Raw genomic sequence first — 23,362 nt, 5'->3', positions numbered from 1 at the left:
GAGATGGAAAACATCAGAATAGAAATCTACATTCTCTAAGAAAGGTTACTTGATCTGATTGGACCAGACCACACTGGGACAGTTCTTGTGCTCCTTCGTAACCTTGTGCTCTGAACCAGGAAGGTCTGTACGAGTGTGCACACAGAATATCAATGCAGACAGACAGCTCGGGCTACTCTCATGATACTTGAGACGGACACCTCCTTCTCAAAGACGCTCAAAGTCCTCCTACTGGCTAAGAACCCTAGAATTTTCTGTCTTTACAAAATTGTACACAGCCTTGCCATCACGTGCAGAAGGGGCCAAGGCCTTCTATTGTGAAACCAATTTTGGCCCCTGAAGCTTCTTCGTATTGACTTCTAGGCTCTTAAAAGTCCCACGACAACAACCTCCGGCAGAATGATTTACGTGGTGAAGGAAATCCTTGATCGTTCCGTCACTTCTCGACATTCGTTATCCCTCCTCCATCCATGAGCTAGCCCGTGAGCCGCTCCTCTCAGACTGGCAATTCTTTCTTTCACCAGCAGAGTCTCAGACCCCTAATTGGGCTCGTGCCAAAGTCTCAGGTCAATTGAGCCTCGAATACCCATGTTCGAGGATCACCATGCTGAGAGCGGGAGGGAAGTCCTCGTCAACCAAGGCTACGCGCCATGGAGCACGTTCCCGATGCAAGCTTTGCAATAACCTGAGTCCACGGGGTCACACATCCAGCTCGTACGATGCAGACAGTGCCACCAAACACAATGCCAATCTCACGCTCTGCATAGACGCTCGCCAGCTATCTGCCAGCAACTGCCAGTATTGCAAGCTGCTCCGACAATCTCTGCAGGGGTTTGTCGGGAGAGACTGGGCCCATATCCGTGTCCCTGTGTGCATTGATCTTCTGGAGGGCTCACCTATCAAGGTGTCCGTACAAGAGCCCAGCGGCAAGTCTATCGTGTTTGAGTTGTATACTCCGTCAGGTGTGTCTCCGTCGTCTCTTTTGCCTACCATGTCGGTTCCATGACTTCGTAGACAATCTTCACCATTCTGGCCACGACAACATTGTCAAGTTCTGATACTTTGGCAGACCAGAGGCCACCGTGGCCAGCACTGGGCAATGCTCGCAGCATTCCAATTTCCTCGGGCTCTGACGAGTCGTTTGATTTCGCCCGCAAGTGCATCAAAGACTGCATGTCCAGCCCAGCACATGGCGCATGCCGGAAATCTACCCCGAGCAGACTGCCAACCAGACTCATAGACGTGCAGGGTGGTAAAAACCTAAAATTGGTTGAGCTGAAGGGCAAGGACGTCGAATATATTACCCTCAGCTACTGCTGGGGACCTGGATCGGCAGTGACTACGACCAGCGCAAACTTGCGAAATATGCGGAAAGGGATCGACTGGGACACGTTACCGGGCCTATTTCAAGACGCGGTCACCATCACACGCCGCTTGGACATTCGCTATCTGTGGATCGACGGCCTGTGCATCATTCAAGATGACAAAAAAGATTGGGAGAGCGAATCATCCAAGATGAGCGACATCTATGAAGCCTCCTATATAACAATCGCGGCAGACGCATGTGAGGACAATACCCACCCGTGCCTGGTGCAGCGTCCGAAGCGATTACGTCTGGAACATCGAACTACACGAGGGAAGACGTTTACAGTCAAAGCTCGAAAAGTTTCCAACCACCACGAAACTCCGGATGGAGATCTAGCCTTTCGGACTGAGGGCCCTCTGAGGGATCGAGCCTGGGCATTGCAAGAGAATGTCTTGTCGCCTCGAATTCTGCACTACACAGAGACGGAGCTGACATTCGAGTGCCGCTCGACATATCGCTGCGAGTGCAATCCCTCGTCAAGGCGAAAAGCCACGACTCCAGGCCTATTACCGAAACTGCTTTTGTCGGTGAAACAGCGGTCCAAGATCTTCCGAACCTGGCACCGCATCCTCGCGCAGTACACGCTCCGCAAGCTCACCGTGGCGTCTGACAAGCTCCCAGCCATCTCGGGGATCGCGAAGAAGGTCCAAAGCGCCACCGACTCGGTCTATGTCGCGGGCTTGTGGAAAGACAATCTGGTCGAGGACCTACTCTGGGCATCCGCACCGCATCTCGAGTCACCACACCTCGCGCGGAGATTGGACGACTACCGCGCGCCGAGCTTCTCGTGGGCCTCGGTGGACACGCAAATCCAGCCCTTTGGGCTCGCAGAGGACGAAACCGTCGAGTTGAGTGCGCACATCTCGATTACGAAGATGTCGTGTACGGAATTCGGCCTCAATCCGCTGGGCGAGGTCACAGACGGATTCATCGACTTGTGCGGTCCCCTGGCGGAAGGGACGTTGGTCGCTCCGGAAAGCTACAAGTTCGAGTACCACCTGGCAATGCCTGGCAGCGGGACTGCCGTGGGCGTTTCTCCGGATTCACTATTGGTGCAAGACCTGACCGAGGACGATTCGGGCGGGATGGTGCGACGAGGCAAACAAGGGGAGAGCTACAAGCCTTTCAAAGCACGGGTGTGGTGTCTCAGCGTCGCGGGCCATTCCCACGGCTGCGTCTCCGGGCTTGTCTTGACAAAGTCATCGCGAGTCCCCGGGGCGTACGAGCGGATCGGCCATTTTACGTGTGGGAACGACTGGCTGGTTGGGGCGAAGAAGCAGAAGATTAAGCTTGTGTGAGGGGATTGAACGGACGTGACCTGGCTGTCGATACACCAAACTACGGATATAGGTACATGTACTCGGTATTTAAGCGGTGGTAACGAATCAACGGTTGGATCTGGCATCATCCACATCCAGGACCGAAGGCGTGGCACAGGGCTGTCTCTCAAGCTCTTTCTGCCCGACTTGTCCTTTGTCGCCGCCCCCAGCTTTTTCCATCCCCAAAATCCGGGGTGGCCCATAAATACACAGTATTTTCGTTTGATAATCTCTTGGCAAACGTCACCGCAAATCGCCAATGCCAAGGGAGCCGTTATCACCCAATTTTTTTTTGGTCCCCGAAGTTTTTCCTTTTTCTAGCGAGATGAGTCTATACTAACAAGTCCTCGTCGCATTTTTTTTTTCTTCCCTGTTTTGCTTTCAAGTCCTTCACTCCTTACCCGGATACACTCTCGTTTGCTCATGTACTGAGTAGACCTCCAAAAATCTCCAAGAAGATGACGACATCACAGGGCCAAAAAACCGCAGCCCCAGTCCGGCTCTGGGGCGGCAGGTTCACGGGTGAGATCGACCCGCTGATGGACCAGTACAACGAGTCTTTGTCGGTAGACCGGGTATTTTACGCGCAGGACATCCGCGGCTCGATTGCGTACGCGCGGGCGAACGTCAAGACGGGGATCTTGACGCAGCATGAATTTGAGAAGTTGGAGGAGGGCCTTCGCAAGGTGCTCAAGGAGTGGGAGGAGGGGACGTTCCAGCCCGCGCCGGGCGATGAAGGTGAGTGACTAAGTGAGTGAGTCGTGCAGGTTCTAGCGTACTCCAGGCGTTGTTGTGATGTGGTCTTGGGCATTGGCCAGAAAGAGGGGGGGTTGGGGGGGGCGACGGTCAAGTGGGATATATGTCGATGCGTGGGCTGTCCACCAGTACACGGGGATGATTGTTCATGATGTTACTGGCAGAATGTTCTATCTCGGAGTAATCACTGACACTATACTGCGAAGACATCCATACCGCCAACGAACGCCGCCTGGGTGAGATCATCGGCACAAACATCGCAGGAAAGCTCCACACAGGCCGCAGCCGCAACGACCAAGTGGCGACCGACATGCGTATGTGGCTCCGCGACGAGCTCGTCCTGATTGAGCAGTACCTGGTTGAGCTGCTCAAGGTCATCGCCCAGCGCGCCAGGCAAGACATCGACTACATCATGCCGAGCTACACGCATCTCCAACGGGCCCAGCCCGTCCGGTGGAGTCACTGGCTCCTCAGCCACGCGACGGCCTTCCAGTCCGACCTCGAACGTCTGCGCTTCACCAAGAAGAACATCAACAAACTGCCCCTCGGCTGTGGCGCCGTGGCCGGCAACGCGTTCGGCATCGACCGGGTGCAGCTGGCCAAGGAGCTCGGGTTTGAGGGGTTGATCATGAACAGCATGTCGGCGGTCGGGGACCGCGACTTTGTGGTCGAGGTGCTCCAGTGCGCGGCGACGATCGGGAGCCACCTGTCGCGGTGGTCCGAGGACCTGATTCTGTACAGCTCGCTCGAGTTCGGCTACGTCAAGCTGGCGGACGCGTACACGACGGGCAGCTCGCTGATGCCGCAGAAGAAGAACAGCGACTCGCTGGAGCTGCTGCGCGGCAAGTCCGGGAGGATTTTCGGTGCCATGGCCGGGCTGATGATGAGCGTCAAGGGCCTGCCCACCACGTACAACAAGGACCTGCAGGAGAGCCTGCAGCCGATGCTGGACACGGTCAAGACGGTCAAGGACAGCCTGCAGATTGCGGCGCGGTCGCTGGCCACGGCGACGGTGTACCCGGAGAAGATGCGGGCGGCGCTGAGCCCGGACATGCTTGCGACGGATCTTGCCGAGTATTTGGTTCGCAAGGGTAAGAACTTTCTTTCTTCTCCCGTCCCGTCGTCTTATCTCTACCTCATTACTTTATCCTCGGTCTTTGTACTCATCCTCCACCCTCCTCCTCTTCCTCACCCTATCTTTGACATTGTCATTATCATTGACCTCGTCTCTGACGAATGACAGGCGTCCCCTTCCGCGAAACCCACCACCTGGCGGGACAGATGGTCGCGCTGGCCGAGTCGGCCGACGTGGGCCTCGACCAACTCAGCGTGGCGCAGTTCCAGGGCGTGGACGCGCGGTTCGGCGCCGACGTACGCAGCGTCTTCGACTACGAGCGCTCGGTCGAGCTCAAGGACGCGACGGGCGGGACGAGTCGGCGCGCCGTGCTGGAGCAGTTGGACGCGTTGGAGGGGGCGTTGAATTGACGTCCAGCTCCGCTAGATACCTAGAGAGCTAGAGAGGTGGCGAGGTGGCCATCTAGGTGACGAGTAGAGGTTTTCAAAAAACAATATTCCTACAGTCCCGAGGACTTGGTTTAGGTAGCACTGGTTGGTAGGTAGGTAGGTAGGTAGGTAGGTAGGTAGGTAGGTGGGCAGTCAGGTTAGGGATTTTCTTCACGAGATGGATGATATGGACTTTTACCAGCGGGTACAGAACAGGTTGGACTTGAGGCGACTTGTCGTTTTGTCGAGATGAATGAACCTGGATAGACATAGAAAAGAAAAAACCGGGTGCAATACCTACCTACCTTGCTCGTATGTCAACTAATTGACGAACTCACAGACCCGTTGTTGTTACGGCTCTATCATTTTCATTCTCGCTCTCACTCTTGCTATCGTACACAACACACATGCTCACTGACTCATAGACCCTTTACCGCCTGCACTAGCTACTTCTTCATCTTCACTTCCATCTTCATCTCCTTGTTTATCCACAAAGATATCATCGAATCGAATTGACACGCACGGAGGCGGAGTCTTCGCTCCACTCTCCTCATACTCCAGACAATGCATTCATCCCTCTCTCCCCTTGGTAGCCAAATTTCGACCGCAAAACTTCTATGTCAACCTCACCTCACGCTCTTCACACGCTCTTTACCTCCAATCTCCAAAAACTATTAGACAGACACACTGCTTATTTATGGCTTTATGGCTCCTGCGCGCCACCATCTCAACCCATACCTAACCTAACTTGACTCTTGTCATCGGAAAGAAATGGACTTGTTTTCATCTGCTTTAGCTTTAAATGCCAGGCCATGCCATGCCGTAACTCGGAAAATCCCTTTTCTTCCCGCCTGTTGTTTCCTCATAACCGAATGTGTATGGAGGGGGTATCACAAAAGATGTGGGTAATTGTACACTGTATCTTTCCGTCCGCTCGTTGCTGGCTGGGTGCAGATCTGTCCACCACGAGCATCAAGAGAAGCTCTTCGGAATCGGTCGAATCCTCCGCAAAACTCTGCACTTTGAATCCCTCAAAATCTTCCGAGGATATCAGATCTTGTAGGCAAAACACATCAACCTCGCGATCTCCGCTTCGAATTGGCAGGGATCGCAATCTCAACCAAATGATCCTCATCATCATCGTCATCATCATGGTCCGCTTGTCCCGCGAACTCCGAGGCCTGCTCGTCGGGATCATCATTCATTCCATACGCGTTTTCCAACTTCTCTCTCTCCAACGGACTCAACACCTCTTCGTCAGAACTGTTGCTCTCAACTTCTTCGCTTGGAGCCACCATTTCTCCCATCTCTTCGTCTTCAAAAACTTCCAGCGGGCGCCGCTCCAGACTTGTCCTGGCTTCCAGAGGTGGATTTCCCGAATCTATGTCAGAACCCGACCCGTCAGACGACGAGTCATCTAGTGACCCATCAAAGTCGTCGTGTGACGTTTGTCCATGCATTTCCCGACTTGGTGCTGAAGAAAACAAACTGGTCAGTCCTCTGCTGACCGAAAAGCTGTGGTGGTCGCTTGTGTTTGTATTAAACGAATTGATATTACTCCGCTTTCCAAACGTCGTGATGTCTTGTTCCTCTTCGTCCAACGAGAACGGATCGCCTGAATCGTTGTCATCGCCGTTCCCCAGCGCAGCGAATGGGTCGTCTGCTTCGGAGCCGAACTCGGACGCTGCCACCTCCTGCTCGGCCTCTTGTTTGTGTCTCGCTAATCGATCAGCCAACCGCCGGCGAGCACGTGATGGCTCAATGTTGAGTGGTGCTGGCGGAGGTGGAAGTAAGGGTATTGGCTGATCGGACTGTTTCACATGCAGAGCACATCATTAGCTTAAAACGTAAACAGCCGTTGGATTGTATTGGTCCCACTCACACTCTCCGACGAGAGACCGCTATCAGCAGCAGAAAGCTGATTCACTGTCCTCACATGCTCTTCATCCTCTGCGTCATCCATATCTTCGTCATCGTCGTCAGAGGAGCTTCCAAACCCACTGGAAACTGATCCATTTGAATTGTAGCCAGCGCTAGTGGCGCTACCATTGTTGGACAAGTCGATGCTGTCCAGACCATGCTGGCCTCCACCCAGTCCAACCCCAGCCAAGCCACTCGAAACACCGAAGCCTTGTCCAGCATTCACAGCATTCAGAACAGCTTGCCTGGATCCGATACCGTTATCTGGTCGAAACCCTCCCAAGATGGCATTGTCGCGTTCTCTGGTTTCGGCGAGTGTCTTGGTAACGTATTCCTCCCAAGCCTGAGAATAGATATAATCCTGAACGATAGGCGATAGCAACTCTCTGGGGTGTCGTTCGCCAAACTTGACGACCTCTTCTGCTACTAGTGTCAGATGTCCCATGTACCCTAGGCGCATATTCCTCGCCCGTTGTTCTTCGTCACTTCGTCTCTGCCCTTCGATAATCGCGTCAGTGATACGACCAGTTTCGAAGAGATCAAACGCTAGAAATCGGTTATGGCCGCGATCCATGGGCCCGTTGAAAACTTGCTGCACAACGTCATACACGACGTTGTGGAGGAAGTTATTCCACGGAAAGCGGAAAAAGAAGCTCTGTCCGGTGTTAGCACCTCACATAGAATCGGCAGAACAAAAATCTCACCAAAATCGTCGGGACAACCCTGTTCTCCACAAACATAATTTTCAGATAATCCCCAACAACTGGTGCCTCGCCCACAGCAGGAGCTTCTGACTGGACGACCTGCATTGTGTCATCGTGACCCGATTGGAATGATTCTCCTTCTGGCTGTCCTTCATCGAGTCGAAGTTTCGAGTTAGACGGGCTAGTAGGCGGCTCTGGGCTATTCGCCGTGGGTGTCTTGTTAGGATCCGATGCTTTTGAGAACAATGGTGCAGGTTTGTCGTCTGGATGGGGCGAAATGTCTTCGGGCTGGGATTCCCGTGTTGAAGTCAGAGTGTTCACCTCATGCTCATCGGGTGCGGTCATGTCCGTGTCCTCAAGGCTGAGACGACGAACGGTCTCGTCGAGAGCACCAGTCGGCGTATCTGCTTGGTCATAGGATCGCGGAGATAGCGTGGGCTTTTCAGCCGAGTCTGGTTTCGAGCTTGAAGCGAGATCTGTCGCTTCAGAGACAGCAACCTTTTCAAATCCATCTTCGTCATTGAGGTTAGCAATGCGTAGCTCTTCTGTCGAGGTGGAGCCCGACGGGGTGAATGCGTTTTCGAATCTCGACGAACTCGCCGAAATGTCGACGGTCGAATCTTCCGATTGCCTGGTAGATAGAAACGCCCCTTGCGCTCTGAGTCTCTCCCTCTCGGCGTCTCTGGCTTTGATGAATTCTTCACTGCCTCGCTCGTTGAGAAGACCCATATTGCTGCAATGAAGTAGTTCAGCCATCAACTCGCAGGTCTTGAATCGGTCAAAGCCGAGGGGCTCGATTTGCGTTCCCCATGCCGATTTGAGTTGGCCTCTCTCTACTACCTTGGTCTCCTCGCCTTCGGTGACAGTGTGCTTAGAGCTGAGGATAAGGTTCATGAAGTCCGGAACATGATGGGCAAATAACCTCAGGAGGGTGCCAAGATAGATGGGGTCGTGGTTAGTTGGAGGGGCATCAGCGCTGTGACCTTGATCGGGATCATAGTCTGAGTTGTTCTTCCGGATAACTTCGATCACGATTCCCACACCCACGGTGAGCGGGTTTCCGCCCCTGAGCATGTATGAAATAAGCTGTCGGATGCACTTTTCCGACACCAATTGGCGTGTCAGGCTGTTGGGACCAATGCAGGATTGCTCATTTTGAGCCGCATTTGCAGATATCGTGATGATGGCTTTCAGGAAATCCCCGGCAGAAGTCTGGGTCGAGGAGTTGCATTCGGGGGACAGGTTAGAAAGGAGCATTGGGATCAGATCTTGCCCCTGAAGCCAATCCACGATGCCCATTCCGCCGTCAGATTTCTCCAGACTGATGATTTTCAACAACAGGTCCATCACCATTGGACAGTCGACGTGCTGGAGAATGGCGGGCACGATACCCGGAAGCGACTTGAAGAAATCCAACATCTCCTCGGTCTTCTTTTCGAGCAGGGTTTCGTTGACCTTAGTGAAATAGCCAGCCTGGAGAGGGTCCAATGGAGCAGGTTGCCGCAGGAAATCCCAAAACTCGGTGAGATAAGGGGTGTTGGCCATCAGAGACTCCGTAATCGACCAAGTCTCGCAGGACAGTATCTCGCACGCGACATAGGCATATTTCAAGCGCATCTTCTCAGCCTTCTCTTGTTCTTCATCCAGAGGTTGCGGCTCATCTTCATTATCCGTCACGAGGCCTTTGCCCTTTTCATCCTCCTCATTTTCTTCGTGCTCAGATTTAGGGCCAGGGGCAATAACGTAGTTTAGGAGAGCATGTAAATTTGGTTCATCGCGCAAATATTCAATCAGTTTAGTGTGGTGCGACTTGAGCTCCTGAATGAGGTCGGTCTCTTCTAATAAGTCTTCGAGCCTGACATTGGGCTTTTCGAGGAGCGTGTCGATAGAGGATATATTGGAGTAGCCTCCAAATCGCCAAAACATGGTTGCGGCTGCGACTCGGACGCGATCGGAGCAATGCAGGAGGTCTTAGTAATGATACAGTATCGTAGGAATGTGATCGTCAAGTAACAAGCAGTGGGAAGTCGTAACTCGTGAGCTGAATATTGAGTAAGACATAGACAGACGGTCCAGCGCTGTCGTCAATATCCAAAAGTTAGCTCTCTGAAAACACATGGAGAAGATGAGCAACCGGGAATCGCTGTGCGATGTTGCCGGCAACTCGGAGTGTGCAATCACGCATGTTTACCTGTTGTTACAAAGGAGTGACTGGAAGAGAAGTCCAGACTACGGTCAAAGACTGAAGTCCAAGGACTGTTCGCCTGGGAGGAATTATTGTAGGGAGGAAGTTGTCTGAGCGCGAGAGGTAATTGAGCGGTGGTTTGTGAGTTGTGGATGAATCGGGATTCTGGTTGGAGGTTCGGCGGGTAACCAAAAAAGAGAGAATGTCCACGCGCGAACTTGGCAGCGAAGAAGTCAGAACTGCACAGTCCACGCAATCACCAATCTCCAGCTCACATGAAAAGCAGCGCCGGGCGTTTGTAGGGTAGGGAGGAGCGATAGTATTATGGCTGGCGCCTTGAATAGGTTGTAGTACAGGGTCTGGTAATAGTAGTGACAAGAGTTATGCTACATGTAACACGGACCGCAGGTAAAAAGAGCCAAGTGATGTGAAGAAGTACTAAGTGACTTGGGCACGAGGTACAACACCGGCTGAAGAAGCTGGAGTCCTGAAGTCCCGTCGGCCACAAAGACAAGTTTGCGACGGACCATTAGCAGATGATGCCTTGCCTTGTGTGGCCCATTTGCTGGCGCCTCCACAAGCAAAGCGCCCCCCTTTCTCCTTTCGCACCGCGCCCAACCAGCCGCCTATCCTGATTCCTGATGATTATTGCCCGCCACAAAATGCCCATGCCACATGGCTCCCTAGAAAGTCCGAATGGCAACCTCCCCCAGATATCTTAGCGGTTCCCACTGAAGCCCAACCATCCAACCGGCCCAAGCACTAACAAGTGAAAATAATGACAATGCCCAGGCGCATGGGAGGCGTTACACCAGATGCAGATGAGGTGGCACAAAGAACGAAGTAGAAAAGGGGGCGCCGCAAGGACACGTGCAATATTTCCGGGATCATCTGGCAATGCTTTGGGCAGCATAACGATGAGGCTCCTGTGCTAATTATCAATTTGCGCATCTGCAGATCGATTGAGTCAATCACCAGCATCTCGTGCGGGACGATGCTTTACCCCTGGTCTCCCTTCTTTCCTCACCTTCGGCCTGTCACATTGATCAGTCGCATTGATCAGCATTGTTCAGTATGGCGACCAGAAATTCCTCAGTCGTAAACAACATTGATATGATTCATATATTTATGGCGCATAGTGAAGATTCTTTGACCAGAGTACAAGACCACCACGCAGGGTGAGTATGAGAAAGTTGTAAAATGCCAGATGGGTGCTGGTGGGATAGTGGCTCGGTGCCGCCGGATAAATGTCGGAGCGAAATGACGCTTCAGAAGCCCAACTTGGACAGGCAACTCTCTCTGCATCGCTGCTCCATTCACAAGGCACTCCAGTTTTTCGAGCACAAACACGACATTTCCTGTATGTTTACTCTCGCGGATGGGCACGCCTTTTAATTCAAGAACTCACACAAGATGAATCGTCTCTTTGGTTCAAAAAACACGGCTCCCAAGCCGACCTTGAACAGTGCTATACAAAATGTGGGTTGTCCTTGCCCCCTCGCCGGACAGCTTGGGATGGTCTGACCCTTGTCGCAGGTAGACACGAGGATCGACTCTCTCGATGTCAAGCTCGCCAAAATCAATGCCGAACTCTCCACATACCAGCAGAAACTCTCCAAGATGCGCGACGGCCCCGGGAAACAGGCGATAAAGCAGAAAGCCCTCAAAGTCCTACAACGGCGCAAAATGTACGAATCACAACGGGACCAACTCCAGCAGCAATCATGGAACATGGAACAGGCCGGAGTGATGCAAGATAATTTAAAGAACGTCATGACCACCGTGGATGCTATGAAGACCACGAATAAAGCGCTGAAACAACAGTACGGCAAGATCAACATTGACAAGATAGAACAGATGCAGGATGAAATGGCGGATTTGATGGAGATTGGCAACGAGATCAACGAAAGTATAAGTCGCGCTTACGACGTACCCGATGAGGTTGACGAGGCCGAGTTGGACGCCGAGCTGGAAGCGCTGGGCGAGGATATGATGTTTGAGCAAGAGATGGGTATCGGCGAGAGTACCCCAGGTTTCCTGCAGGATGAAGTCGCACCACCGCAGTTTGTGGATGAACCTCCGGAGCAAGCAAAGGTCAAGGAAGCCGCCGGGGGTGTTGGCTGAGAATATCCTGCAGGGATATGAGCCATCGTTTGTTTCTCGTTACAACTGTCTGCTGACACCGCATAAATCTGTCATGTCGCGTACAAGCGTGCCTGTCTCATCATCATTTGAAGTCCACAGTTTCAAGTATTCTTCTTCAAGTCCTGCGTCCAAGCTCTGACGGCTTTGGGACCCTCGTGTGCCGCCTTGAATAGCTGTCGCTCACTCTCCTCCAATCCTCTCAGAAACTCTGCTCCGTCACCCAATGCGCCTCGGGGGTTATGTGCCTGATCGGCAATCTCTGCCGCTCGTTGTTTGAATGTCTAGACACGCGCAAAATGCCTCTCGCATCAGTATCAGGCGTGGATTTGGGCACCATGGGTTGACGGGGGCGCTTAAGCCCGTAAAAGGCTGGGGAGCAGCCACGAGTACCTAGACTTACATCTAACAAGGTATCCAGCACCGCGCGATCATCGAACAACTCCATGATTCGGGCACCGAGAGCGTAGAAGTGCGGTGCCTGGGCGCGCAGGTCGACGGTCTTGGGGTCTGCTTTGAGCGCGTTGATGACGCGCTGTTGAAGCGGCGCCGGGAAATCCAGCGTGACGAGTCGTTGAGCGCCAGGCGTGTTCCTAGCCGAGAGACACCGTCAGATGTTTCTCACGCGTTGCAAGGTGCCTGGCAGACGCGTAGAGATATATATATATATATATATATATATACTCACCATTTCCAGAGGCTGCATTGGACATTCGATTCAAAAGAAAACTTCTCCCAAGATAACAAGTATTAGTATCCTGTCAAGCATCCCACTGACCATGACAATGGAGAAAAAAATTATTGAGCTTCTTCCGATCGAGGTGGAAACTGCCACCAACGAGTATCGCAACCTTGGTATTTCTGACGAAGATGCCGAGTTCTACAAAAGTTTTCCTGAAAAGGACAGAAAGAGACTGCTCTGGAAGGTTGACATGAGGCTGATCCCAACTTTGGCCATGTTGTACTTGATCTCACACCTTGATCGATCTAATATTGGCAACGCAAAGATCGAAGGATTGATGGAAGACTTGAAATTGACTGGTGTGAAGTATAACATTGCGTAAGCAACTTTCCCGAAAATCCTGAGCATTGTACGTCTTTGACAATCGCTGACGCGGAGCCTTGGTAGTCTGAGTGTCTTTTTCATCCCGTACATCTTGCTGGAGGTTCCAAGCAACATCCTTCTGAAGAAATTCAGACGACCGTCGACGTACATGTCAATCCTGGTACTATCATGGGGCATTGTCATGACATGCACAGGATTTGTGAACAACTTTGGGGGTCTCGTTGCCTGTCGCTTCATGTTGGGCATTCCAGAGGCCGGTTTCTTCCCGGCGGCAAGTAAGTATTTCTTCCTCTCCAGTTGGGCACAAGAATACCCTCGCTCGCCAAGTGCTAACCCTTCTCGAAAGTCTACCTGATCTCAAGATGGTATACCGCTGCACATCTACAGACCAGGATTGCCCTTTTCTATTGTGCAAGTGCCTTTTCAGGTGCCTGTTCAGGCTTGCTCGCTTTTGCTATTGCAAAGATGGACGGCGTCGGTAAGTGGCAAGGGAATCACTTACGGAGTTGGGCGTGAGTCGCTGACCAATATTGCACAGGCAATCGACCGGGATGGGCTTGGATCTTCATACTTGAAGGGCTCGCAACAGTCTGTCTGGGGTTGATTTGCGCATTGGTGATGCCTGATACACCGGCATTGTCCAGTCGCTGGTTGTCGCCGTCAGAAATCAGATTCCTCGACATCCAAATCACCATCAAAGAGGGAGGCCGAGCATCACAAGAGGCGTCAAACAACAAATTCCGATGGGGAGACTTGTTCTCCCTTCTGACCGACTATAAGCTTTATCTCCAATCTTGGATTTTATTTTCTGTAGTTGGATGTGCCTATGGTGAGTCGATCTTGGATGGCTTGCTTGTTTTCATCCCTTCTCCGAAATGCTTGTCATGCTCAATTTCGTCCCGACCTAAGTCTCTTTCAAATGCAGGCCTCAAATTCACCATGCCCAGTATCACCAAGAGTATGGGGTACACATCCTCGCAAGCACAGTTGATGACTATACCTCCCTATGTCGCTGGAGCCATCAGCGCATACACATTTGCCCGTTTCTCAGACAGGTTTCAGTGGCGGATGCCTTTCCTGGTTGGACCGTTGTCACTGATGGTCGTCGGCTTCGCAATAATCGTTGGTTTCGCGCCCAATATCACCAGCAAAATCGCACCTTGTTACGTTGGTGTCTTCTTGGTATGCATTGGGCAATACCCTTGCAACCCAGCCGGCTGTGCATGGTTGGCTACCAACTTAGCAGGACAATCCAGAAGAGCCATGGGCCTTGCATTTGGGGTGGCATTCAGCAACCTGGGAGGTATCCTAGGAAGCTACATATACCTTGAAAAAGAAAAGCCTGGTTATGCGACGGGCTTTGGTTCCAGTCTCGCGCTGGCAATCTCAGCCATCGCTGCCGCCCTCATTCTAGAGGCATCCTACAAGCGCATCAACAGTTCGAGGTCACGGGTCTCAGAGGACGAAGTTCGGTCTCGACATACCGATGATGAGCTAGCAAAGCTCGGGGACCGGTCCCTGTTATTCCGCTATGCGTTGTGATTCGAGGTGGTCGAGGTAAGGCACTATATTAGCCGGCCAAAAAATGGGGAGACTTTGTGCGCAAGGAGCATTCCAAGTCCCTTATCCTTGGCCAATTAGTCTGCTGAGAATCTCGTACTCGCCCCTGGTATTGTCCGGGCTCTTATGTAGTCTAACAAGGAAACACTTTTCTCCTCTCAAGACATTTGTAACATATTAGGCCTCGACGATCACAATCGCTATTCAACCCAAGTATTTCTGTAGAGCGGGAGCCGCTTAAAACTCTGGCGCCCAGGATTTGCTCGTCCATGCTGTCAACAACTACCATTCCTCTTTCTACCCCTTTACAGGGGGGGAGTATATTCAAAGGGTGAGCCAAGATGAGTCAGGGGTGAGCAAAGGGCGGCATCACCCTCCCTCCTGCCGAAGGTGATTACCGAGTTATGGCGCTTTCAAGTATATCAGATTCAGCCTCGCGCCATACTTTCCCTCCCCTGAGTATTGTGATAATTGAGACTCGCACAATCTGGCCCTCTTACACACGCAAATCAAAAAGGCCCTACTCAAAAACAAAAACACTCTCACACTCAATTTGAACCTCTGACCAAAATGGCAAAAACTTATCACAGAACAGCTCAACCTGCTGGTCTGTGATAAGGAAAACTCGCCCTTTTGCAGGGTTGGTTTTTCTCGCCCGGTTTTACTACGAATTTTATACTACAGTGGTTGATGTCGTCGGATCAATCGATCGAGGGAGGGAGGAGGATTCAAATCGGGGTCCTGATGCCTGCTAACCCGGAGTTAGGTTTGACCTGACAGGACCCAGATTGTGGTGTAATCGGGATTCGAACTCGGTACTCGCCCTTGTTGTGCTAAGGGGGTCTTTGCGTGACAGAATTTGGAAAGAGAAAACATATATACAAGTCATTTTAATTTTGTACCGGTACCTCTGTGACTGACTCCACTCGGCGCTCTGCTTCACTCAGGGAGTCTCAGAACGACTCTCCCTTCAATCTCGAACCTCTCAAGCTTTCCCATGATGTCGTTGATCTGATCGAACTCAAGTACGGAGATCTCGGGCTTCACCTCTCCCTTGACAGCCATCTCAAGCAACTCATCCATCTCCTGCGCTGTCCCGACTGAAGATCCTACTATATTGAGACCTGCCACAAGTGTTAGACACCTGCGTTGAATCCAGTGGATTTCGACCACAGGGAATGGGCCGACAACAACTCACTTCTGACACACATCATGAACGGCGAGATCGGAAGTCCCAACCCAGACTTGGGCAAACCTATGCACACCAGAGTACCAAGATTTCGAAGCAGCTTCAGTGCTTGATCATACGCAGCGTCACTTCCGACCGGGACGATGGCGGCATGAGCCCCGTATCCGTTGGTTAGGCGTTTCACCTCCTCTTCAATCTGTCAATTCGGATGAGTAACTGGCTTCAATGCTCAGGGAGAAAGGGCACAGACGGAATCTGTCCTGAAATCGAGGAAAACAGTTGCTCCGAGCTTCGTGCACAGTTCCCTCTTGGACTCCCCAGCGTCGATGGCAATCACTCTGTATCCGCGTTTGGCGGCTATCTGGACACCGCTGCAGGATGTTACTTGTGGTGGCCGCATCATGCTATGGGACAAGGGAGGACTTACATATGCCCTAGTCCTCCTCCCGCACCCGGAATCAGAACCCAGTCTCCTGGGCGCAGCCTTGCTTTTGCCACCGCCGAATACATGGTCAAGCCGGCTATTCATCAACTCAGAGAAGATTCATTGGAGTCGGCTGTTGAGACATACCGCAAAGCAAAGGAGCAGCAATCTCAGACTTCAGTCCCGACGGTATCCTGGTGGCATGCTTGACAGGGGTAACGATATACTCTTTCCAGAAGTCAGTCTGGAAACCCCCCGGAAAAAGTGTTGGGAGGAGCTTACGTTGAAAGGTGCCTCTTGTGTTCTAGAGACAAACTCAAATCAGCACCATCCGAACAGTCAGGCGGGATGTAGTTTCCATGAAAGGACTCACCCGTCCTGCGTTAATCTGGTTGGGACAGGCGGTGGGATTGATGGCACATATCTCGCACGTATCGCATGTGCTGTACAACCACCTGTGCACGGAGTAATTGCTCCAGTATCAGCCATAGTCCAACACACCTGCACGTACAAAAGGGGTGGAATGTGACTGACTTGATCCCGAGCCTGACATTCATTAGCTCCCCGGGGACATTGGGTCCAACTGCAGCTTGTCAACCTCGATAATCAAACACACAGCAAGGCACTTACGAGCCACCACATGCCCTACACCTTCGTGGCCCGCGATGTCGGTACTCATGGGCGTTTCACCATAGATGCTGTGTACATCTGAGTGGCTTTGCAAAGAAAAGCATCAGTCTTCAGCAAGACTACGGTTCGCAATTACAGCAACACAGTGAAATTGCTCACCAGAAGCCGGTATATTCCAGTTTCACGAGCACCTCGCCTTCTTTGGGGGATGGCACCTCAATATCATTCCTGAGTTGAAGCCGCGCGCCAGGCTGGGGCTTCTCGAGCCATGCGGCGATCTGCGTCGTTGGTATTGTCGGTGCCATACTCAGTCCCGCAATTCCTCCTCTTTCTCCGTTTCTCTCGGCTCTATGTACAATGCAACGACGCAGAGGAGTAGGTGCCAGAAATGTGCATCGAATGATAGGAAGCTGCCCGTGTTACGACCGACTACCTTGTCATGAGCGGGCGTCGACAAGGTCCATCATGGCTGCTTACTGTACGTCGGTACTTTCTCGCTGTCCCTCAGCCTTGTCCGTTTTGTTGGTGTCCCTTTGTGGGGTTTGTGGGGGAAGCAAAATCGATGAGGGCAATTCAACAGTGTCCGATGGTTACCCGCTTCCACTGTCTTTGTGCCTTGTCCGAATTGTATCTCCAGGTTTGCGTGGCGTCTAGACGTTTACGGGGAATTCAGCTGCTTATTTGGATCTGTAGCCATGCATGGGTGTTTGAAGACACGATATCTCTGCAGTGGGAAGTGAGGGGACAGGCACAATGGAGGGCAGCGGAGAAGCGAGTCGACTGGGAGCAAGACCTATTGTCATTTGAAATCTCGCTATGGGATTCTTTGATTCCTGGGCCTGTAAGTCGAGTCTAGCATCGTCATTTGAACTCTGCCCTGCAGTCACCTTCCCCTTGAAAGAGCCGCATCCCACTATGCCATCCATTTCCCTTGACTCGCTCGGCCCTTGCAGGCCCCAACCTTACAGCATCTAGAAAGCGCACATCAAGGGAATTCCTATCTATTCGTCTATTCGTACTACAGCAAACGGGACACCTATGAGCAGCCAATGATAATGACAATCATGATGATTATTGTTGGGGAAATGCGCAATTTGCCGAATCACCACGTGCAATGCCATTGCCGCTGCGCCGTCTAGTGTCCACGATCTATTTCACATGGAAAGGGATTGTTCAGATATCTGGGACGTAGTGGCAGAGCATAGTTGATCGTGACCCGCATGTCGGTGTGAGAATGTATGAGGTAGAGAGACGACGTTGGGACACCGCACGCAGGGAAGGAAATTCAATCTGTCAGACAAGTACTAAATGAGGGGGTATTGGTTGCATTTGGAGTGGTCGGATGTGTCAGACAGCTACATTTACCCCTCGTCGGCTCCGGGTATAAATCGGAATCGTAGACTTGGCATCAATGAAGCTTGTCGCAACTGAAGTCCAGAGAGCGGATGATGGCGGTTATTCAATCAACACAGGGGAATGGTTTCTTGCGAATATTCTTTGGACTGATTGAAAGGGTACGAGGCTGCATATTGCACCTGTGGCCCACCGAAAGGCAGATGTAAGCAATCGGATCGGGCGCAGCCTCGTTATCAATCCCCACAAACATACAAAAGAGAGCTTCTTCCCCGATATACCCCTTCTGTTCTCCCATCCTGCGCCCCGGATATGCTTTTGCCTCTGGTGACAGTCCTGAGACACACGTGACGAGTCATACCACGGTGCCTCGACAAAGGAGCACCAAGATAGGGGGGCCGCGATGTCGGATGCCCAAGTCCAGAAGGGCTCCCAAAGCGAACTACAGGATCAGGACCAGACGACACCACCACCGTCGTACAAACGCCGGCGCATAGCGCTAGCTTGCACTTCCTGCAGGAATCGCAAGTCACGTTGCAATGGAGCTAGGCCCTCTTGCAGCCTCTGCGTCGAGCTCGGGTTCGACTGTATCTACCAACAGCCCGCCGCAGGTAATGTCAGACCTCCTCAGTTACAGCCAGGCTATGACGAGAGGCTGCGGGCTATCGAGGATACGCTCAGGCTGCTCGTCAATCGAAATCATTCTTCGTCGGAGGCTTCTGAGCAATTGAACCCACCAAGCCATCAGCAACACCGGCCAAGTCAAGAAACCAGCACAACTACCCAAGAGCCGCGACAGGTGCCAAATGATGATGAAGACGTTGCTATCCTCGACGAAGATGACTCCATCCAACAAAACGCCGAGGACTCTGTGGATGGCATGGCCGCCATCACCGACCCGGAAGAGACGGAATCAAGGTTCTTTGGACCCTCGTCGAACATAGCACTGCTCCGCCATATATCAGACGCAACTTCAGCTACGTTGAAGGCAAAGGGGCAGTCTCGACACTCGGAGAGCGGACTTAACCAGCCCATAGTCTCCCGGGTAGCCTCGCCAGTCACTACGACTCTCTCAGAGACCAGCCCCATCGCTAAACACCACATAAACATTCGGTCGCTCCCTCCAGAAGCACGCGCACTGCACCTTATCAGGCTCTTCTTCTCTGATACCGGGATGCTGTTTCCCTACATTCACGAGCAGGACATTCTTCGTACATACTCTGCTGCTCGCCGAAACCGCTTCAGCGCGGTGAGTCGTTCATGGCTATGCCTTGTCAACGCCATATTTGCATTCGCAACATATATCAGCGCTAAACCCGACCAGTCGGCTGAAAAGAATGCCGCCGAGTCGGAGATATTTATAGAAAGGGCACAAGCCTTGTCGGGTGAGATTGAGATGAAGTCCGCCAGTTTAGAGACTGGTAAGTGTTTGTTGAGACGAATTTTCTGCGGTTGTCGATGCAAATGCTGTCAAATTTCATTTGCGAGTCGCTCACACTGGGTAACATAACTAATTGGCAGCAGTCCAATGCTTGCTCTTGATGGCACAGTATCGCCAAGGCACCCAGCGATCTGATCAGGCCTGGAATCTGCATGGCCTCGCAGTCCGTGCAGCGATCCAATTGGGATTGCACTCGCAGACCGCATCTTCAGGACTAAACTTGGTAGAAGCCGAGATACGCAAGCGGACGTGGTTTGGTTGTATGATCTTGGACAGGTAAGCATACCAGTGATGGAGCAAACGAGAAACAACTCCTCACAGGGCTCTAGGACGCTAAGCATGACTTTTGGCCGCCCTTGCATGATGCCTAACTCTATAGTAAAAGTAGACCTCCCGTTGAATCAGAACTTGGAGCGGCTGTCGATGCTGGGAAATTCTGCGACTTCGATGAGCAGCTTGGACCCGCCAGACACAGTTTGTCTTTTCACGGCAACAATGTGAGGTTTTTCTTTTTGAGGCATTCGATGTTCTGTTTGTTGACAATTGGCAGACAACTATACTATATTTTGGGAGACATAATATCCGAGCTCTATGGGGGTAACGTGGACATCGACCCGGGGCTGACCGTTCCAACAATGCTGGAAAGAACGGTCGTTCTCGAACAGAAAATGGCAGCCTGGAAGCATAACCTGTTCCCTCAGCTGCAACGGCGGCCGTGGGACACGCTCGATCCCGACACCGTCTCCCTCTCCGCCTGGGATCCGGTCTTTGACAGACTGAGCGTCATCATCACGCTCAGATATCTCAACACGCGGATCCTCCTGCACAGACCCATCTTGAGTGCCTTTTTACGTCAAAGGGCACGGGTCAAGGTATCTGGGGAACCAGTCGAGCCGGAAGATCCCTTTTTCAACGATCTCGGAGAACGAAGCGTCAAGATCTGTGAGCAAGCTGCCTTGGAGATCGTCGAGATTGTCCATAAGACGAGTAAACCGCCTGCCTTGTTGGGGGCGTGGTGGTTCACTGCCTACTACAGTACGCACCATCGTCTCTGATCACTGAATGCCTAGTGCTAACCATGTCTGTGAAGCATTCAACGCGGCTCTGGTAATCTTCAGTTGCATTTTGCTAGAAATCGCTCCGTCGAGGTTGCACTCTGTGAACAGCCCGTCAATCGCCACCAGTGACTCGTTGGACTCGGCCAAGATCGTCGAGATGATCACACGGCTCCGACGGGCCATGGAGACGCTGAAGCGGTTCGGCGAAGGCACCAAAACGGCAAAGAGGATCAGGAAGACACTGTTGAAGCTCGTGCAGATATGCATGACACTGGTGCAGTTTAATCTCGAGCACGGCCCAACTATCTTGTCCGCTTTGTCCTCTGGACAGCAAAGCGAGGCCGCCCAGCTCAGTAGCCAGAACAGCGTCTCGTTGCAGCCCCAGGGGGCTATGGACGGGGGCATTGCAACGAACGGCCTGCTGCCGAGTCTGGGTCAAGACGACCCTTTCGCGGCGTTTGACATGACCATGCACCAGTATTGGACGGACAATAGTCTCGATCTGTTTGCGGACCTGGTCGGTGTCGAGCCAGGGTTGACTGCTATGATGGCTGGCTAGCTAAGAGAGAGAGAGGATCCTCGGCCTAGAAGCCAGGAACGAAGGTTGCACGAGACTGAACAATATTCCCATATCTCTGTCGAGGAGAATCTCCAAGTACATTGACTGCTCAGAGCCTTCAAAATTGTATATACAGCGAGCCTCGCACACTCGCACTTGTGACCGATTAGCTCCGTCTCATTATCGTTCCCTTTTGCTGGGAACAACTCACCAAGTCAGCATGGGAGATTTGCTTGGGCACGCCATTCCGTTCTTTCCCCGTCCCCTTCTCAATTCCTCCACTTTGTCTCCATTCCAAACTTGAACCCCACATGTCCATGTCGCTGTGTAATATCACAACGACCATTAAACCTCGACTGACTACCATCCATCCATCCATCTATCTGATTGTGCCCCGTGAGAAAAGAAAGAAAGAAATAAAAAGCAGTACCAACAACTTCGACGCCCAAGGAACCCGCCCCCCACGATGAAAGTGCCCTGGACGAGACTGATCCGGTTCGTCGCGACCGACGGCCGAGTCCTGCGCGGCGAACCGATCCTGCCCAGCGAGGACTTTGACCTGGGCAACGTCACCGAGGCGGACCAGTTGAAGGCCAAGGTCATCGTGGGCGACGACATCTTCGACACGACCGGCAAGACCAAGGTGACGGACGAGGTGGTCACGGTGAAGAAACTCCTCGGGCCGCTGGCTCGCGAGGAGGTGCCGATCCTGAGATGTGTCGGGCTGAATTATGCAAAGCACAGTACGTTTGTCATGATAAGTATCTTCCCAATTCACCGTGTGGCTGTCGATTATGCCATTCGGGCGACGACAGTGGAGGCGGTTGAAATGCACGGAAAACGAGGCGGTTGGAAGTGATTGTTGACTGTGAATGCCCGTGTATATAGTCAAGGAAGCTGGACGACAACCCCCGCCGTTTCCCTTTATTTTCTTCAAGCCGAACACGACAGTCCAGGATCACGATGCTCCGGTGGTAATACCCAAGCTCGCCCAGGATGACCAGGCAGACTACGAGGGAGAGCTGGTAAGATTCCAATCCCCTCGTTTGACCCCTGGATTTTGTCTCGGAGATCATCGCTTAACCGTGCATGCATATTCAGTGTATCGTCATCGGCCGCGACGCAAAAGACGTGCCCCTCGACCAAGCCCTAGACTACGTCGGCGGGTACACGGCCGGCAACGACGTGTCGTCGCGGAAACTCCAACGCGACCCGGAACTCGCGGGCAGGGTTCCCCAATGGGGATTCTCCAAGGGGTTCGACACCTTTGCGCCGCTGGGACCGTGTCTCGTGGCGCCCGACCTCATCGTGAACCCGGCCGACCTGCACCTGAAGACCATCGTCGACGGCGAGACGCGGCAGAGCGAAGGCGTGTCGGACCTGCTCTTTGATTGTCCGTACATCATCTCGTATCTAAGTCAGGGGACAACCCTGCAGAAGGGGAGTGTCATTATGACGGGAACTCCAGGAGGTGAGCCAGTTGGATCTTGTGTCGCACTGCCCCGTCCTAGCCGTCTTCATTTCCTACCTACCTACCTACCTACCAAACATACCTTTCTCTTCCTTAAGAAGTCACATATACTGACCTAGACCTAACGTGGCTATGCAGGAGTCGGCTCCGGCTTGAAACCGCCGAAATACCTCGTCCCCGGCACGAAGATGGAAGTGCAAATCTCCAAGATCGGGACGCTGCGAAACACGGTCGAGTTCGCTTGAGTGTGTGTATCCATCCCACTGCTGCCCACGTCGCCGTTGTGTTCTAGCATTCAGCAAAGGGTAGACTTTTGAAATTGGGACAAAAGGGGAGGGGACAAGCAAAGCGATTAGAACAATAATGCATAGAATTTCAGAGGTCTGACAGCATTGGAAAATCCCGACGTTATGGATAAGCGTGCGTTTCCTTGGATTCACTTCATCCATCATCTTCACGGTCTTCCCGCCTGGAGGTCATCTCCTTCGCTACTAACTCCCACGTCGCCCATCGTGGTCTCATCCAGACCCAGCACCATCCAAGTAATAGCCAGGATGAAACATCTCGCCTTGAAATTGTACATGGTAGACATTACATGAGGATGATGCATGGGAGTCCAGAATTGGGTTTGGGTCCAAATATGAAGTCAAGTCAAGGTTGTAGGGCTGCGGTCCGATTCCATCTTCCCTTTGACTTTTTCTCTTCACGCGCGACCT

At 52.4% G+C, this 23,362-nt stretch overlaps 9 protein-coding genes across 9 annotated transcripts; 6 read left to right on the top strand and 3 right to left on the bottom strand.

Moving 5' to 3' along the window:
• Positions 1 to 604: 604 nt before the first annotated feature.
• Positions 605 to 2,664, top strand: AYO21_11504 (hypothetical protein; the record flags this gene model as incomplete). The annotated part of the gene is made up of 2 exons (XM_022661395.1): positions 605 to 962; positions 1,070 to 2,664. 2 exons carry the CDS (start codon positions 605 to 607, stop codon positions 2,662 to 2,664), a joined length of 1,953 nt encoding a protein of 650 aa, XP_022506304.1.
• Positions 2,665 to 3,143: 479 nt separating this feature from the next.
• On the top strand, positions 3,144 to 4,926 carry AYO21_11503 (argininosuccinate lyase; the record flags this gene model as incomplete). The annotated part of the gene is made up of 3 exons (XM_022661394.1): positions 3,144 to 3,423; positions 3,648 to 4,532; positions 4,685 to 4,926. The coding sequence occupies 3 exons, from the start codon at positions 3,144 to 3,146 to the stop codon at positions 4,924 to 4,926; spliced, it is 1,407 nt and encodes a 468-aa protein (XP_022506303.1).
• A 1,091-nt stretch (positions 4,927 to 6,017) lies between these two features.
• Positions 6,018 to 9,494, bottom strand: AYO21_11502 (hypothetical protein; the record flags this gene model as incomplete). The annotated part of the gene is made up of 3 exons (XM_022661393.1): positions 6,018 to 6,755; positions 6,827 to 7,519; positions 7,569 to 9,494. 3 exons carry the CDS (start codon positions 9,492 to 9,494, stop codon positions 6,018 to 6,020), a joined length of 3,357 nt encoding a protein of 1,118 aa, XP_022506302.1.
• A 1,672-nt stretch (positions 9,495 to 11,166) lies between these two features.
• AYO21_11501 (hypothetical protein) lies at positions 11,167 to 11,877 on the top strand (the record flags this gene model as incomplete). Its single annotated transcript, XM_022661392.1, has 2 exons — positions 11,167 to 11,232; positions 11,290 to 11,877. The coding sequence occupies 2 exons, from the start codon at positions 11,167 to 11,169 to the stop codon at positions 11,875 to 11,877; spliced, it is 654 nt and encodes a 217-aa protein (XP_022506301.1).
• Positions 11,878 to 11,999: 122 nt separating this feature from the next.
• On the bottom strand, positions 12,000 to 12,608 carry AYO21_11500 (hypothetical protein; the record flags this gene model as incomplete). Its single annotated transcript, XM_022661391.1, has 3 exons — positions 12,000 to 12,179; positions 12,299 to 12,488; positions 12,580 to 12,608. The coding sequence occupies 3 exons, from the start codon at positions 12,606 to 12,608 to the stop codon at positions 12,000 to 12,002; spliced, it is 399 nt and encodes a 132-aa protein (XP_022506300.1).
• Positions 12,609 to 12,674: 66 nt separating this feature from the next.
• AYO21_11499 (hypothetical protein) lies at positions 12,675 to 14,503 on the top strand (the record flags this gene model as incomplete). Its single annotated transcript, XM_022661390.1, has 5 exons — positions 12,675 to 12,955; positions 13,025 to 13,236; positions 13,308 to 13,439; positions 13,500 to 13,790; positions 13,887 to 14,503. 5 exons carry the CDS (start codon positions 12,675 to 12,677, stop codon positions 14,501 to 14,503), a joined length of 1,533 nt encoding a protein of 510 aa, XP_022506299.1.
• A 957-nt stretch (positions 14,504 to 15,460) lies between these two features.
• On the bottom strand, positions 15,461 to 17,069 carry AYO21_11498 (hypothetical protein; the record flags this gene model as incomplete). The annotated part of the gene is made up of 10 exons (XM_022661389.1): positions 15,461 to 15,645; positions 15,720 to 15,906; positions 15,961 to 16,081; positions 16,138 to 16,231; positions 16,282 to 16,362; positions 16,417 to 16,438; positions 16,508 to 16,589; positions 16,669 to 16,717; positions 16,765 to 16,832; positions 16,924 to 17,069. 10 exons carry the CDS (start codon positions 17,067 to 17,069, stop codon positions 15,461 to 15,463), a joined length of 1,035 nt encoding a protein of 344 aa, XP_022506298.1.
• A 1,451-nt stretch (positions 17,070 to 18,520) lies between these two features.
• On the top strand, positions 18,521 to 21,175 carry AYO21_11497 (hypothetical protein; the record flags this gene model as incomplete). Its single annotated transcript, XM_022661388.1, has 5 exons — positions 18,521 to 19,538; positions 19,642 to 19,834; positions 19,888 to 20,055; positions 20,109 to 20,593; positions 20,649 to 21,175. 5 exons carry the CDS (start codon positions 18,521 to 18,523, stop codon positions 21,173 to 21,175), a joined length of 2,391 nt encoding a protein of 796 aa, XP_022506297.1.
• Positions 21,176 to 21,641: 466 nt separating this feature from the next.
• AYO21_11496 (hypothetical protein) lies at positions 21,642 to 22,891 on the top strand (the record flags this gene model as incomplete). The annotated part of the gene is made up of 4 exons (XM_022661387.1): positions 21,642 to 21,918; positions 22,064 to 22,200; positions 22,277 to 22,646; positions 22,785 to 22,891. 4 exons carry the CDS (start codon positions 21,642 to 21,644, stop codon positions 22,889 to 22,891), a joined length of 891 nt encoding a protein of 296 aa, XP_022506296.1.
• Positions 22,892 to 23,362: the final 471 nt, after the last annotated feature.

The sequence above is a fragment of the Fonsecaea monophora genome (genome assembly GCF_001642475.1).
Source record: "Fonsecaea monophora strain CBS 269.37 chromosome Unknown Scaff163, whole genome shotgun sequence".
Lineage (NCBI taxonomy): Eukaryota > Fungi > Ascomycota > Eurotiomycetes > Chaetothyriales > Herpotrichiellaceae > Fonsecaea > Fonsecaea monophora.
This window is presented reverse-complemented; position numbering and strand designations above follow the sequence as displayed.